Source organism: Pteropus vampyrus, unplaced genomic scaffold (genome assembly GCF_000151845.1).
Source record: "Pteropus vampyrus isolate Shadow unplaced genomic scaffold, Pvam_2.0 Scaffold392, whole genome shotgun sequence".
Lineage (NCBI taxonomy): Eukaryota > Metazoa > Chordata > Mammalia > Chiroptera > Pteropodidae > Pteropus > Pteropus vampyrus.
This window is the reverse complement of record NW_011889173.1, coordinates 748,380-764,412: the sequence shown is the minus strand read 5'-3', so window position 1 is coordinate 764,412 and position 16,033 is coordinate 748,380. Positions and strand designations below refer to the sequence as shown.

The 16,033-nt window shown below is 43.3% G+C and overlaps 1 protein-coding gene across 3 annotated transcripts in view; it reads right to left on the bottom strand.

Moving 5' to 3' along the window:
• The window catches only part of MAP3K4 (mitogen-activated protein kinase kinase kinase 4), a 62,121-nt gene that overhangs the window by 38,268 nt on the left and 7,820 nt on the right, over window positions 1-16,033 (bottom strand). For all 3 annotated transcript variants that reach the window (XM_023523440.1, XM_023523439.1, XM_023523438.1), the window contains exons 2-4: window positions 13,887-15,250; window positions 3,634-3,876; window positions 1,196-1,342 (exon numbers count right to left, since the gene is read on the bottom strand). In XM_023523440.1, the coding sequence (XP_023379208.1) occupies window positions 1,196-1,342; window positions 3,634-3,876; window positions 13,887-15,250 (1,754 nt within the window). The remainder of the gene's footprint in view (window positions 1-1,195; window positions 1,343-3,633; window positions 3,877-13,886; window positions 15,251-16,033) is intronic.

Here is a 16,033-nt window from a genome sequence, read left to right as displayed (position 1 = left end):
AGGCGCTCCTTCCTCTCCTCCACTACAGAGGCTGCAAAGCTAGACGTCTGCACGCCAGCCGCCACCCCAGTGAGAGGCCACGCGCACGTCTGGGCAGCAGGACACGTGGCCCGGCCCACGATGCTCAGGAAGAGCTGCTGGCTGCAGTCTCCAGGCGGCTCTCACTGCTCCGGACCTGGCTGGCAGGCATACCTCCCCTTCCGCCCTCTCCTTCCCTCCAGCCTAGAAAGTCGGGTGTTGTCCGGATGTGCCATGCTCTCCTGAGGTAGGAGGGTGAGAGTCAAGTGAGGACGAAAGCATTCCACAAAACATACACCTTCCGGCTCTGCTTTGCTGTATTTCATCAGCCCGCTACATTACGTCACCACGTGTGCGTGTGCTCTAGCGCACCTGACATGTACTCACTACGCATTAACCCTCCGCCAGTCACGTGGAACACCAGCGAATAGTACGGTTCTAATGACGGCTGCTATGAGTGCAGAGGGGGTTTAGATAAAGCACATAAAAGGTTAAAAGCATCAAGTAAAGCTTTCTAGAGAGAAATAAAACTTGAAAGTAGGTCATAAGTGGGCAGATATAGAAAAGGGACATTTAGAGCAGGAGGGAACAATATGAGCAAAAGTAGAGCGGCTGGAAAGCACAGGTGAGCACAGGCAAGCACAGCGCACGTGAGCAGACTGGGGGAGCTCTTTGGGAGCAGAAATGCAAATAGGTCCGCTCTTGCCAAGTCACATTAATACCATTCCTCAGACGTGCCAGGCGCCTCTGTGAACCCGGAACCTGGAACGCGCCAGGCCCCTCCATGAACCCGACCCGTCTTTAAGGCGCTTCCTCGCCACAGAAGCGCCCAGACGTCCCCAGGCTAGCTTGGGAGTCCCGTCTCCAAGCCTCTGGTGCATCACAGCATGATTCTTAGCGCTTACCACTCGGCGGGGTGGGGTGGGGGGAGTGACATCAACTCTGCCCAGCCCACACCAGACTGAGTCCCCTAGTGTCTGTCACTCTACTCCCAGAGCTGTACAAGGTCCCCAGCACCTCCCACGTCTTACAAATACGGCCGATGCCGTGTGGCTCAATGAAACAGAACCGGACTCTGATTCTATTTGGGGGCCATTCTGCTATAGAGCCCACAATTAAACGACGAACCAGAAGCAGCCATGAAGCGCATGAGGCTGAAGCTCCCCGCCGCCCTTACCATGAGCATCTTGTGCAGGTCCTCCTCGAAGGCGTCCATGTTGCAGCCGGCCGCCCCCGGGCCGTGCGGGAGCCCGAGCAGCATGAACTGGTAGTACTGCTTCATCAGCAGGCCGCCCTTCAGCACCTCCTTGCACTCCCTCACCAGCTGCGGGGGGACAGTCACACGTTCCGTCACTGCACGCATCCCGACCAGACCACGTGTTCGTTTTCACCCATTTCCCACTTAAATCCTCAAAAACTCAGAAAAAGGGAACCTCGCTTCTGAAAAACCTGAAACATTTTCCAAATTCTTTCTCAGACAAGGTATACAAAAGAAAAATCTCATGTGATGGGTCACTTTTTAACCAAAATCATAATAATTCAAATATACTTACATGCCACAGAGCATGGTGGACTCTGTAATAATTTAGTCTACCTATTGTGATTTGTGCCTTTTACCATTAAAAAAAATGTCTAGTGAGAATAAAAACAAATTAACCTGATGAAATGAGATGGAAGTCGAGGGGGAAAAATGAAACAAATGAGTAAATCCCAAATATGCAGGCCCAGAAGGTAATGCTGGCAAGGAGGCGGAAATGAGGACCCGCGAAGCCCTTTCCAGCGGTCACAGGCTGGCAGACAATGCCCTCAGAATGCTACGCAGCAGGGACTGTGGGCACGAGACTGCACAGCGACATTAGTTTTAATAGATATTAGTCGAGACACAAAAGGAACCTCAGTGCTGCTACTGGGAAAGTAAACAGGTACCAACTTTCTAGAGTCTAAAAACGTATGACTCACTAATCTATTTTTATGCTTTATACTCAAGAAATCATCAGAGATGCAGACTAAATATTACATATTTATCACATTATTCAAAATGACGACGGCATTAAATACATGATGACGCACCTACACAGTAGAACACTATTGCAGTCATTTAAACTCTTGCTTTTAAAAACTATTAAAGGGCGAAAACTCATATACGTATTTAAACTTTTATGTGTTGGAAGTATGTATGCACAGGAAAACAAATGAATGGAAATATACCAAAATGCCATAATGGTCATCTCTGAGTGGCAGGATAACTTCCATTTTTTATATCATTTTCTGTGCTTTTCAAATTTTCTAAAATAAACGAGAATTGCTTTTCCAAACAGAAGTTACCTTTTCAAATGTCTGAAAAATAATCAGCTTAAGACATCAAAGGCTAGAGTTAAATCTATTAAAAAGTGCCCTCTTCCCATTTATATAGAATGTCACTTACGTGCTTATAATAAGCTGAATCTTTGAATACGTTGTCAGAATGACTATTTTTTTACTCTAGTAATGCTACATTAAACCAAGAAATGTTTTTTTTTAAATGTTTTAACATTAATTACTCTTTAATCTTCACAATAGCCCCATTAGCAAAAAATAAACTCCACCTCATTTTACCAGGTTACATTCCCGAAGTATATGTTTTGTGGGGAAGGGACGCTAGTATTTTACCAAACCTTCGAAAATTAGCGTGGTGCTATGGAGGACAAGTGAAAAGCAGGCACAATAACCCGAAACAGGACGTGGAAGGAAGCGGAAACAGAGCTGTGGCCGGCGCTGGATGGAAACTGTAGGGACCCACGTCCAGCTGCGACAGTCCCCTCTGCATCACCTGACCGACGAACTCAAGTCCCACTGCACCTGTCCTACGGCCAGTCCTTCCTCAGCCTGTACCTGTCCCCTACAGTGCCAGCCTGTCATCCAGAGCCAAGGAGCCCCTAACCTGTCAATCTCTAGGGGATGGACACTCACAGTCTACAAAAAACATACCAACGTTCTTTCTTCAAAGTCCGAGATGTTTATTTTATATGGTGGCATCATAAAGCATGAATACCAACACAATTTAGCACTCACGCGCTGCTAGGCATAACTGCTTCTGGCCGTTGGCTGTTCTTTTGTTACCCCAGAGCATCACGCAGTAGGAAATCCCAACCGAAATTAGTGATAACAAAAGCAGAAGCCATTATTCTGTTTAAACTATGCAACTGCCTAAGGAAGCAAAAATTCCAAACACCACCCTTCTGTATATGCTGAAGTCAAGTATCTGTTTATATGTAGCTTAAAAGACAAAAAAGTGAATTTAAAGAACCTACTTTCTCTCTTACAAATGAATTTTAAGTTCCCGGTCTTTAAAGACATATTAATAGGTGACGGAGGGTCAGACCGTCCTCGTACTTTTTTTATATTCTTCTAGAACAAGGAAGTAAATGGCTCAAAGGTTGAACTACGATCTGATCTTTGAGGACTGCAGGTGAAGAACATTTCAAATTACCCTCAAAAGAACAGCTTAAAAACATTAACAAACATTCATTTTTCACCATTTGTGACGATGAGGAAAAAATCCTCGAAACAAAAATTATGAGCCTGTGGAGTAATACAATAGTTGTTAAAATTTTTTTAGCAGTCTTTGAAACAAACCTGCTTAATACTCAAGAGAGATGGTTCTCCCGCAGGTCTCTGCTCCAGCCTCAACTTCAGACATTCATGTATAACGTTCAGAAGCACTCGGCAGAGGACCAAGAAGGCAGGCTCGAACGAAGGCAGGTCCATGGCCTTTAGCTCATTCCAAGACACAGTGCTGCACTTCTGCTCTGAGGACGGTGGCGTCCTGGACAACTGCACATAATCTGAGCCCCACATGGGATCTGGAACTTCGGAGAACTATGACAGAAATTCAACGAAGGTTAAAGGAGCATACAGGAGAACGTTCTAAGGTTGTAGTTACAAACTACTATTCTCTATAATTTGCTGACAAATCTACAAAAATCGTAATTTTACAGGAAAAATCATCTTTAGAATAATTCAACCATTTCGACGGACCCTAAGTTCTAAAAATTTTTTAAAAACCGTAAGAACTAAAACTGTACTATTTTTATCAAAATAGTAGAAATGGAATCAAGTTCACCTTTTTCACCATTTTTTATTAATACTTAAGATGATCGGAACACTTATTTTTAAGGTTATATACACCACTATCTCTAGATTGAGAAAAGCAGAAAATTATTAAAATTTGAGAAAAGATGATCAGACCAGGTAGCCAATATGTAAACATAAAAACTAGCGGATTCAACAAATTCTTTTGTCCCTGTGTTCTCCTGAGCTATACTGAATGATGCCGATAGAAAAACAGAAAAAGATTCATAAAACTGACCTGGCCGGTCCCAAATACCTGTTTTCTGATGCTTCCTGGGAACCCTAGTGTTGCTCACCCATTGTACTTTTCCCCATAAAACATGAGGTCTGGAGCTTTCTCACTGTTCTTAAACCTCCGGCAACATCGTGCTGACCAAGCATATTCAAAGACCCTGCCCTCTCCTTTTATTCAGAAAACTGAAGCCATCAAAACTTGAAAATCCAGACCTTTCTTCAACTTGAAACATGACTATTTTAGCTATTCTTCCTCCAAATGTCATTCCTTTCCATGCTCCCTGTCACTCAAAGAGCTCTTAACTGGTCTCCCCACTCACGTTTGTTCTCTTATGCTCGCTGTCTAGTTTTGCATTTAAATTAACACATACGTTAGTTTCCCGTAACAGGCGAAAAATTCTAAATAGCCACATAATTTTTAAAATGATAACTTGTGACGTGAAGAGATCAAGTAAAAATCTGAAATTCGAAATCCGAAGTGTCAGGATCAGTACCAGTATCAGCACCTGTGCTGTATTTAGCGTGTGCGTGCGTGTGTGCGTGCGTGCCTGCGTGCGTGCGTGTGTGTTCTGCTGTCTGTTGACAAGAACAAAAACACCGGCCATTTCAGCTGCAGGGGGCAGTGCCGGTGCCCAGACGTGGTCCCAGAATGCCATTCCCAGCGAAAGGAGGGCGGGCTCCTTGAAAACACGTCAGGTTCCGGTCTGGAGCAGACGCACAATGTAAGCTTAATAAAATACTCCTTGTTCTACATAACTCCTTGTTACAAATACAGCACTCCCTGTTACATCAGATAGCATGGGAGCTATCAAATGCTCACTGAGGTAGTGAAAAAGGACTTACGCCAAGAGCGCAGTGGTTAAGTAAGTTACGGTGCAGTCCTATGACACAATGGCACGCAGCTGCTGAGTGGCAATGAGGGAGAGCTACACGTCCCAATACGGACAGATCCAAAGTAGAGAATACTGAGGAGAGGGGGGTACACACCCCACAAGTCATGGAATTAACATAACATTATCATGTTTTCTTGAAAACAATGTACCTGCATTACATACAAAGACATATGTTTATAGGCGTACAAAAAACGTCTAGAAGGTATAAACTGAACTATTTCTACTCTGAGCAGGGGTAGAGAATGCACAGCAACTTTGTTTTTTTCACATACTTCAATAAATAAAACACAGGAAAGCACATTGTTTTACAAAATGAAGGACTAGATCAAAACAGTCCCTGTTACCCTCTGAAGTTAACTTCTACGGTTCGGTGCCAGAGGCGCACATCAGAAACTGAAATGTCTACAGGCCCAGGAGTGTGACGCAGGTGGGATTGCTCAGGCAGGGCGACCAACGAGAGCAAGAACAGATGGGAACTGTGGCAACTGGAGCGCGGCAGGTGCTGCCATGTGGGAAAGTGGCCCCGGGTTGGCAGGCCTCCCAACATTTCAAGGAAAATGAAAACTCCAGATTTTCATGTGCAATCTTCTCACTGTTAAATGCTAGCCGGACACTAAGTCAAAAATATTTAAACCACTACGTGGGACAAAACAGAACATCAGGAGCCAGTGCACTGGCTCAGTTAAGAGCTTGGCTTTGCGGCCAGTTCCGGGTTCGTGTCCCGCTCTGCACAAGGATGTGCAACCTTGACCAAGTCATGTGACCAAGCCCCTCCACATATCAAGAATTCAGTTAACGCTAGCTACCAGTCTCGTGGTGATGGTGGTGGTACCACGGATCCAGTTCTGGGCTGCGGGCTGATCAGTGAGGTTCTATCCTGATCTCTTCCATCTCACATCAGGTTTGATCCAGCTGGCTCAGTGTACTCAAAAACCATGGAGCACAACTTCCTCTTTTCCCTCACACAAGTTCCTTCTTTTAAGAAAACGGAAAACCTTTAGGCAGATGAACAAGTATGTGCTCATGAGCTTGCCACTTACCTCAATTAAAAAGTTCACGTAACTTTACTAATGAAAGCAGACAGGTGATGATCAGCGCAAATAAGAAATCACCTGTCATAGCTATCAATGACCATTGGTCACGAAGGGGCAGGAGAGTCCTGCAGCCTCCATGGTGTCCCACTGGACGGGCTCGGAGCTGCACGGTGCTGGTCTGGCTACACAAGAAGCAGGCTGGACGTTTGCGGAGAACACCAGTGCTCAGGTCCTTCCTCGGGAGGCTCAGATTCACCCTGCACCCGAGCACGGAACAGGCACATGTCCTTTAAAAGCTCCCTGGGAAGCCACAGGTTAACATCTGGCGTCCCCAAATCCTGAATAATTCAACCATTTCGACGGACCCTAAGTTCTAAAAATTTTTTAAAAACCATAAGAACTAAAACTGTACTATTTTTATCAAAATAGTAGAAATGGAATCAAGTTCACCTTTTTCACCATTTTTTATTAATACTTAAGATGATCGGAACACTTATTTTTAAGGTTATATACACCACTATCTCTAGATTGAGAAAAGCAGAAAATTATTAAAATTTGAGAAAAGATGATCAGACCAGGTAGCCACTATGTAAACATAAAAACTAGCGGATTCAACAAATTCTTTTGTCCCTGTGTTCTCCTGAGCTATACTGAATGATGCCGATAGAAAAACAGAAAAAGATTCATAAAACTGACCTGGCCGGTCCCAAATACCTGTTTTCTGATGCTTCCTGGGAACCCTAGTGTTGCTCACCCATTGTATTTTTCCCCATAAAACGTGAGGTCTGGAGCTTTCTCACTGTTCTTAAACCGCCGGCAACATCGTGCTGAGCAAGCATATTCAAAGACCCTGCCTTCTCCTTTTATTCAGAAAACTGAAGCCATCAAAACTTGAAAATCCAGACCTTCTTCAACTTGAAACATGACTATTTTAGCTATTCTTCCTCCAAATGTCATTCCTTTCCATGCTCCCTGTCACTCAAAGAGCTCTTAACTGGTCTCCCCACTCACGTTTGTTCTCTTATGCTCGCTGTCTAGTTTTGCATTTAAATTAACACATACGTTAGTTTCCCATAACAGGCGAAAAATTCTAAATAGCCACATAATTTTTAAAATGATAACTTGTGACGTGAAGAGATCAAGTAAAAATCTGAAATTCGAAATCCGAAGTGTCAGGATCAGTACCAGTATCAGCACCTGTGCTGTATTGAGCGTGTGCGTGCGTGCGTGTGTGTTCTGCTGTCTGTTGACGAGAACAAAAACGCCGGCCATTTCAGCTGCAGGGGGCAGTGCCGGTGCCCAGACGTGGTCCCAGAATGCCATTCCCAGCGAAAGGAGGGCGGGCTCCTTGAAAACACGTCAGGTTCCGGTCTGGAGCAGACGCACAATGTAAGCTTAATAAAATACTCCTTGTTCTACATAACTCCTTGTTACAAATACAGCACTCCCTGTTACATCAGATAGCATGGGAGCTATCGAATGCTCACTGAGGTAGTGAAAAAGGACTTACGCCAAGAGCGCAGTGGTTAAGTAAGTTACGGTGCAGTCCTATGACACAATGGCACGCAGCTGCTGAGTGGCAATGAGGGAGAGCTACACGTCCCAATACGGACAGATCCAAAGTAGAGAATACTGAGGAGAGGTGGGTACACACCCCACAAGTCATGGAATTAACATAACATTATCATGTTTTCTTGAAAACAATGTACCTGCATTACATACAAAGACATATGTTTATAGGCGTACAAAAAACGTCTAGAAGGTATAAACTGAACTATTTCTACTCTGAGCAGGGGTAGAGAATGCACAGCAACTTTGTTTTTTTCACATACTTCAATAAATAAAACACAGGAAAGCACATTGTTTTACAAAATGAAGGACTAGATCAAAACAGTCCCTGTTACCCTCTGAAGTTAACTTCTACGGTTCGGTGCCAGAGGCGCACATCAGAAACTGAAATGTCTACAGGCCCAGGAGTGTGACGCAGGTGGGATTGCTCAGGCAGGGCGACCAACGAGAGCAAGAACAGATGGGAACTGTGGCAACTGGAGCGCGGCAGGTGCTGCCATGTGGGAAAGTGGCCCCGGGTTGGCAGGCCTCCCAACATTTCAAGGAAAATGAAAACTCCAGATTTTCATGTGCAATCTTCTCACTGTTAAATGCTAGCCGGACACTAAGTCAAAAATATTTAAACCACTACGTGGGACAAAACAGAACATCAGGAGCCAGTGCACTGGCTCAGTTAAGAGCTTGGCTTTGCGGCCAGTTCCGGGTTCGTGTCCCGCTCTGCACAAGGATGTGCAACCTTGACCAAGTCATGTGACCAAGCCCCTCCACATATCAAGAATTCAGTTAACGCTAGCTACCAGTCTCGTGGTGATGGTGGTGGTACCACGGATCCAGTTCTGGGCTGCGGGCTGATCAGTGAGGTTCTATCCTGATCTCTTCCATCTCACATCAGGTTTGATCCAGCTGGCTCAGTGTACTCAAAAACCATGGAGCACAACTTCCTCTTTTCCCTCACACAAGTTCCTTCTTTTAAGAAAACGGAAAACCTTTAGGCAGATGAACAAGTATGTGCTCATGAGCTTGCCACTTACCTCAATTAAAAAGTTCACGTAACTTTACTAATGAAAGCAGACAGGTGATGATCAGCGCAAATAAGAAATCACCTGTCATAGCCATCAATGACCATTGGTCACGAAAGGCGGCAGGAGAGTCCTGCAGCCTCCATGGTGTCCCACTGGACGGGCTCGGAGCTGCACGGTGCTGGTCTGGCTACACAAGAAGCAGGCTGGAGGTTTGCGGAGAACACCAGTGCTCAGGTCCTTCCTCGGGAGGCTCAGATTCACCCTGCACCCGAGCAGGGAACAGGCACATGTCCTTTAAAAGCTCCCTGGGAAGCCATAGGTTAACATCTGGCGTCTCCAAATCCTGGGTTTGAGTCCCTCCAACTATCTACAGCTTCTGTGATTGGGGCAAGTTATCTACTCTGTATCTGTAAAATATAGAAATAAAAACGCCCCTTCATTCAGTTATTATGTCTGGCACGTGGTAAGAAGACTCAAAACGTGGCAGCTGTGGGTACTGTAGGTGTCTCTCCTAGTTTCCACAAGCTTTATCTGCTCTGAACGTATGAGGCAACCTCTTCAACGTTTCGGGGGCTTGTAGGAAAACATCAGCATAATTATTGTTAGATCCAAAGATAAACAATATTTCACTGGCCACTAAACTTATAATAATTACAGGATCATTTTTAATTCAAAAGCAAGTAATAAATAGTTACCAAAAACGTTCCTAGAATTTAAGGTAATATTCACGGTAAGATGCAAAGTCAGACAGCTAATTTTTTTGTATATTACATTAAAATATTAGTTTTCATCTCACCTTTCTCTTCTAAAAATATATAAACTTCACAAGGTAAAGCAAAAAGGAAAGAGCATAAATTAACCATACCACAATTGAAGGCTCAGATATTTTATGGATATTTAACATTTAAAATGCACAAAAGCCACAGAACTGTACAAAACAAAGAGGAACGTTATAGTATGCAAATTCAAAGTCAACTGGGACGCTGGAAAATCCCAGAACGGAATGCAGACTGAGACCAATGAAGCTAACCATGTTACAAACGGAAGACAGTACCTCACTGGAGAGGGTGAAGGAAAAACGTACCGGCCTAACTTTGGCTAAGCATGTCCTGACTACACTGCTCTAAGGCTGAAGACCAACAGAATGGAATGAAACTCTGTACTCTAGCTGGTAAATTCATCCCTCACAGAAGTACTGGTGAGCAATTCTGAAACTACATGCATACTGGGGTTGCACAAATATGTAAATAAACTGCAGTGATGGGGGTCAGGTTTCTCACTGCAGGAGAAAAAAGTTACACATAAGCAGAGGAGGAAGGCTGGATTAAAGCTGGAGACGCCAATATGAACTCATGCTTATTTTTAACAGATAACATAGTAGACAAAAAGACAGACAGACACAGACAGGCAGACATAGATAATTACAGATCTGTGGGTATACATGGGTTGGAGGACACACCTTTATTCTCTAAGTCTATCATTGAGAGGGCATAGAAACAATGACACCCCAATAGTAACGAATGTAGCCAATGCCCAGATCTTCACTTCTAAATACCATTCTCCAATAAAAGGAACCCAAGTTCCTTGGAGAAACGGCTAATTTCAAGACTGGAACAGGGAAAATGCAAGATGATGCCAAAATGGAAGAAACTGCTCAAAGAGCAAACAAAAGGCAAAACCACATACAAAAAAGATGGCGGCATGTGTACAGGACACGGAAGCCAACTAAAAGAGCTCCAAAGGCTGAAGTAGGAACGAATACCATTTGGGCAAAATAAATAACAACAGTATTGGCCTATAAAAAATAAAAAAAGTGAAAAAAGTAAAAAAAATAAACATGTATGAGTCCACACTGAGATAAATAATTGCCTGAATAATAAATGCGAGAGAAGAGGCAACTCTTCCATCCAGAAGAATTCCCAATGATCCATGTAGATACTCCCACTCCCGGAGGCGGAGGTGAATTCCCTCCCGAGGGTGGGTGGGGCTTAGGGACTGGCTTCCAAGAACAAAGCAGAGAAAAGGAAAACTGGTAACCTGTGCAGGAACCTGGCAGATACCACCTTAACCAAGCAGCCAAGACTGACGTCACCAGTGACACCAAAATGCTACGAGGGCGCTTCAGCTCTGTGGCATTCGCGCCTGGGCCCACGGCCCCAGACTAATCATGAGAAGACATCAGACAAAACCAGATTCAGGATCATAAGGCAGATGGGTGTGAAAAACAAAAACAAAGACTGAGAACCTATCACAGATCAGAGGAGACCAGGAAGGCATGGGGACCAAATGCGACGTGACACCTTCAGCTGGGCATTGGAACGGAATAGGCACATTAGTAGAAAAACAGGAACCCAAATAATGTCTGTAGTTTAGTTCACAGTATTTTGTACCAATGTTACTATATTAATTTTGACAAATGTACCAGAGTCGCTATTCGAAGAAGCTAGATGAAGAGCACATGAAACTCTGTACTATTTTTGCAAGTTTTCTATAAATCTAAAATTATTCCAAGATGACAAGTTTATTTAAAAAAAAAAAAAAGATTGCAATTGCATTGGGTAGTTTTGACATTAAGGCTAAATCCTCCATATGTTTACATAGTCCCTTGTTTTAATTTTTAAACTAAAATTGAACTGTAAATAATACAACAAAAGCCACACTTTGCTGCAATAACTGTTGGGAAGATGCCCTAACTACTGAACTGCTGAACTAGTAGTTTTTAAGGAAGGACAGGAAGGGTCACTGTACCAGCAGTTATCTAGTGGAGACGGAGCAGGACCTGGAGACCAGAGGGTCCCCAATCCGGACACCAGCACATGCTACTGTGAAATGGTTCTCAGAGGCATTCGTTGCTAAGACCTAACGTCAACCACGCTAAAGGAATTTGGAGTACAGCAAAGTGGGAGAAATAAGTAGGAACGAGATGCTGGGACGCTCTAAACAGAAGGAATAAGAAAACTGGGAAATAAATGAGTATGAAAAAGAACTAAGATCACCTCTGGGTCCAGAAAAGGAGGAGAAAATGAGTTCTGTTCTATCTCTGAGCTCTCACGTTTTTCCTCTTGCATTATTATACTGTCCTTGCTCCCAGGAATAAAACTTTGGCTGGCATTATGGGTTCAGTTACTTAAATAAGTTTCATCTGATGGGCAGAGACTATCTCATTTACAGCAGTTTCTCTAGATAAGTATTTTCGAGATCCCAACAACTGTCTCACAAAGTGAACTTCTGCAAACTAACCATCTGCTAATCAGGGACTGCACATGTAGTTAAAAACGTGTCCTGAGAACAGGAATTCACAGAAGCTGCAATGTTATCTAATTTTGAACAAAACATTAAGGCTATGTATGATATTCATACTATTAAAATAAATTGCAAACATTTTTTACTATCACTAGTTGCAATTTTTTAATTTAAAGATTTTTAAATGTAATAAAATTTTAGAGGAAAATTGTTTTATAAAGCATGCTTACAAGCCAAGAGGAATTAAATATAAGATCATATGTTATTTATAAACTCTGGTTACAAGTAACTTAATCATAAAGAATAAAAATATAAAGACAGACAAAACAAATGTCATGAGTATAGTGCTTCTTTTCTACAAAATCCTTCAACTCTATTCATTACCATTATCACATAAGCCATGAAAACAGTGCAAAACAGAAAATATGTACTGAGTACAACCTGCCGTTGGTCAAGATGTTTCTAACAATTAACAATAACGATAAAATCATTCTCAAGCCTAAAAGGTTCTGCACTGATTAACGTATCCTTAAAATATATGATTATTTGGTAATTAAAGGGTAAACACATTTTTAAAACAAAATATAGAATAGTCTAGCCCATACTGACTTATAGTTAGCTTCAAGGGAGAAAATAAAATGTAACAGAACTTCTAAAAAAACTAATAGTTCATATTTGACTTCTACGGCATTTTACTGTTTATACAAAAGTCTTTTCAAAGCCTCACAACAACCCTGTGAGGTAGGTGAGAAAGCATCGTACCCATTTTACAGCAGAAAAGACTCAGAGTCAGAAAGAGTAGGTCATTTACGAAGTTATGTGGTGAGAAAGAGCCACATCGGGGAAGGAAATTCAGTTCCTTGACTTCAAAACTGTGGCTCTTTCCCGACACAGTTGGTAAAAAGGCCGAAACAAAACCACCCGCAGGGGAGTGAACGTGTCTCCGCATGCGGACATCCGCATCCGCCTCCCCTCCCAGAGTGCGCTCGGAAACGGGACTGCAAGTAAGACCCGGCTTTCCTCCTCAGGTCAACGAACCTCGCCTTCCGTTAGTTTGGATTAACCTCCAATGCAGGAGATCGCCTACGTTCGTTCTTGGTTACTCTTTCGTTGACAAACATATTTCCTCTAGTGGGCAGACTCCTCTCACAAAAATCTCTACCAACTGAAACACGTATCTGCTAATAACTAAGCCTCCCGTAGACATCCATCGCCCATGTCAAACACCTCAACCTTACCAAACGGTGTACGCTTTTTCCCTTTGACTGTTCTCACATTTCTCTACAGTTCACATCCAGAGCCGACACTAGACATGCTACTCAAAAAGGGAGTAAGCGTCTGCAGAGAATAGACAGAGAACTATATCCATGACCTTGGATGCCATACTTAAAAATATTTTAGCATCATGTTGACTTTTTACTGACTCACATTCAGCTTGTGGTCACCCATGATTGTGGCTTTCTTCCTTCTTTATTTATACCTTAGTCTGTCCCTCTCCATCCTATATTTATATGGTTGGATTTTTTCCCCCCACACACCACCTTACACTAACTCTTGTAAAGTTTTCATAGATCCATTTCCCCATTTATCACAGTACTTTATAGAAATGTTTAAATCTGCAATTTATAATAACTACCACTTAGGCCTTAAGAATATCAAGACTGGAAAAGTCCATAATAATCAACACGACACACCCTGTAACTTACAGGCAATATTGGAACTAAGGAAAAGACCACACTAATTAATGCCCACTGGAAACCTACCTCCACTGGACGGTCACTCTTTACCAGTGCTATACGTGCCCTTTGCAAGGAACCGTCCATCAGCTTGTGAAGTCTTAAAATTAACTTTCTTAACCCCATCTGCTTCAGTGCTTTGTCTACAAACGGTCTATAAATGGAAGTCAGACAGTGTCTGCTAAAGCCTGCTTCCGTGCTGCCGTCCGGTGTCCCCCAGCCAACAGAGTCGTCCTCGGATCCAAGCCTCTCCAGCTTCTTGGACCTGCAGGCCTGCGGCTGGGAGCCGAAAGAGCTGTCAGTGGGCTGTCTGGTCTCCGGAGCCCCTGGATCGGAGGTCTGTTCCTCTTCACTCTCTTCTGTGCTACTTTCCAACTCTTTCAATTCTCCTTCCATGTCCTCGCCCTCGTCTTCTGGCTCGTTGCCTTTAGATGATCGAGGGGAGGGGATTTCAAACACCGGCCAGCCGATGTCTGATAAATTCTTGATGCCCAAAACAGTGCCCATAATCCGTAATTTCTGATTCAAGTCTTTCGTGATGTTCAACCACAAGCAGAGCGCCTGCACCCTGTCCTGAAAGTCTTTCGCGGCGTATCTTTCGTAGTCCTTCTGGAGAGCCTGCAAGGATGGATAAAGTGCTTCTATGTACTCCAGCAGCTCCATTATCCGTTTTACCTGCTCAAATGACACCCTCTGGCGCTGGAGATGCTCGTGATACGTGGAGTAACCCACAATCCTTGTCCCATGAGGGGCTCTGCACTGCCCTTCCACTGAAGTACCATTAAAACTAGCTCCATTTCTCACAAAGGCAAAGCTCCCATAATTCACTTTGAAAGTAAGGATTTCATTGATGATATCCGGTATGGCCTGCCGGGCCGTGTACAGAAAGAGGTCCTGGTCGTTAATGGTCCGTCCTGCGTGCCAGGCTTGTAGCTCTAACCAGATTAGCTCATTGGATCGGTTAAACCAGAAAGCAGAAGTATTTTCCTGTCCTCTTTGCTCCCTGTCCTTCTTCTTTGAGACTGAGGTAAGCTTTAGCAGAAGTCGTAAAGTTTCAAAAAACTTTAAGCGATCTGCTGGGCAGTCCGTCCTGGAAGTCTGGCGGGCAGTCCTAGCGATGGGCACGGGCACGGACACCGGGAGCTTGGCGTTGCTGCAGCCGAGACTGAGGTAAGGCTTATTGAGATCCACGTCCGGAATGGGTTTTTTGGGCAAAGACCCACCCACCGAGTCCAGCATGAACGAGCACTGCACGTTCTTCTTGTGGTCGCGCTCCGTTGTCCTGAGCGCGGCCCGGACCTTCTTCTCCTGCTTGTAGCTGTACTCCTCCACGCTCTCCGCGGGCCTTCCGCCGTCTCTGTTTGCGGGCTGGCTTGACGGGTTCATTTTTTCTATTAAGAAAATAAACATGTTAGATTTCTTTAAGATATGAAGCTGATCTTAATATTTTCAATAAAACCGATATCCACATGTACTTATATTTTCGGGCTGTTACTGGGGAAAAAGTCATACCAGATGCTTTAGAAATTAAAAGAATCAAAATATATATTTCTCTCTAAATTTTTTAAAAGATTTTATCCATTTCTCTGCTACATTCTAATATTCTCCACTACTAACTAACCTAAAACGAGTTATTTACTTCGATGTTACAAAGTACAGTTATCCAGGAGTCAAATCTTCACAAGTTACCATCTTCGACTTAGAAGGGAGAAATTGTGCAGATCTGCCAGAAACCTGGTTTAGAAAATACCTCTGATTCCTGCCTTTGCCATGAACTAAATGTATTAACTTAGACCAAATCGCTTATGTTTTCTAGGTCACTTTTCTCATTTGTAAAAGTAGATTGAGGAAAGAATCCTTAAGGCACTTTAAGATTATTCTCATAAAAATTAAGAGAGAGGTGATACACAAAAATTCTAACCTTACTTTTAGTCTATTCCTTGATTTCTTCTTGGCCACAAACAAATGAACAAACATTTTAAACTTAACATTAAGAAAATGAAAGACATACAACCTAGTTTAGTATAATTTGCCTAGTCTACTATACTGGCACATAAAATCATTAATGCAAAGAAAGTAAACACACTTCTCCTTCAAACAACTGTAAAAAAAATTCTACAACTTTAATTCCCAAGCTTTGACATGAATGCACACACGCACGCCGCCTCCCTTCC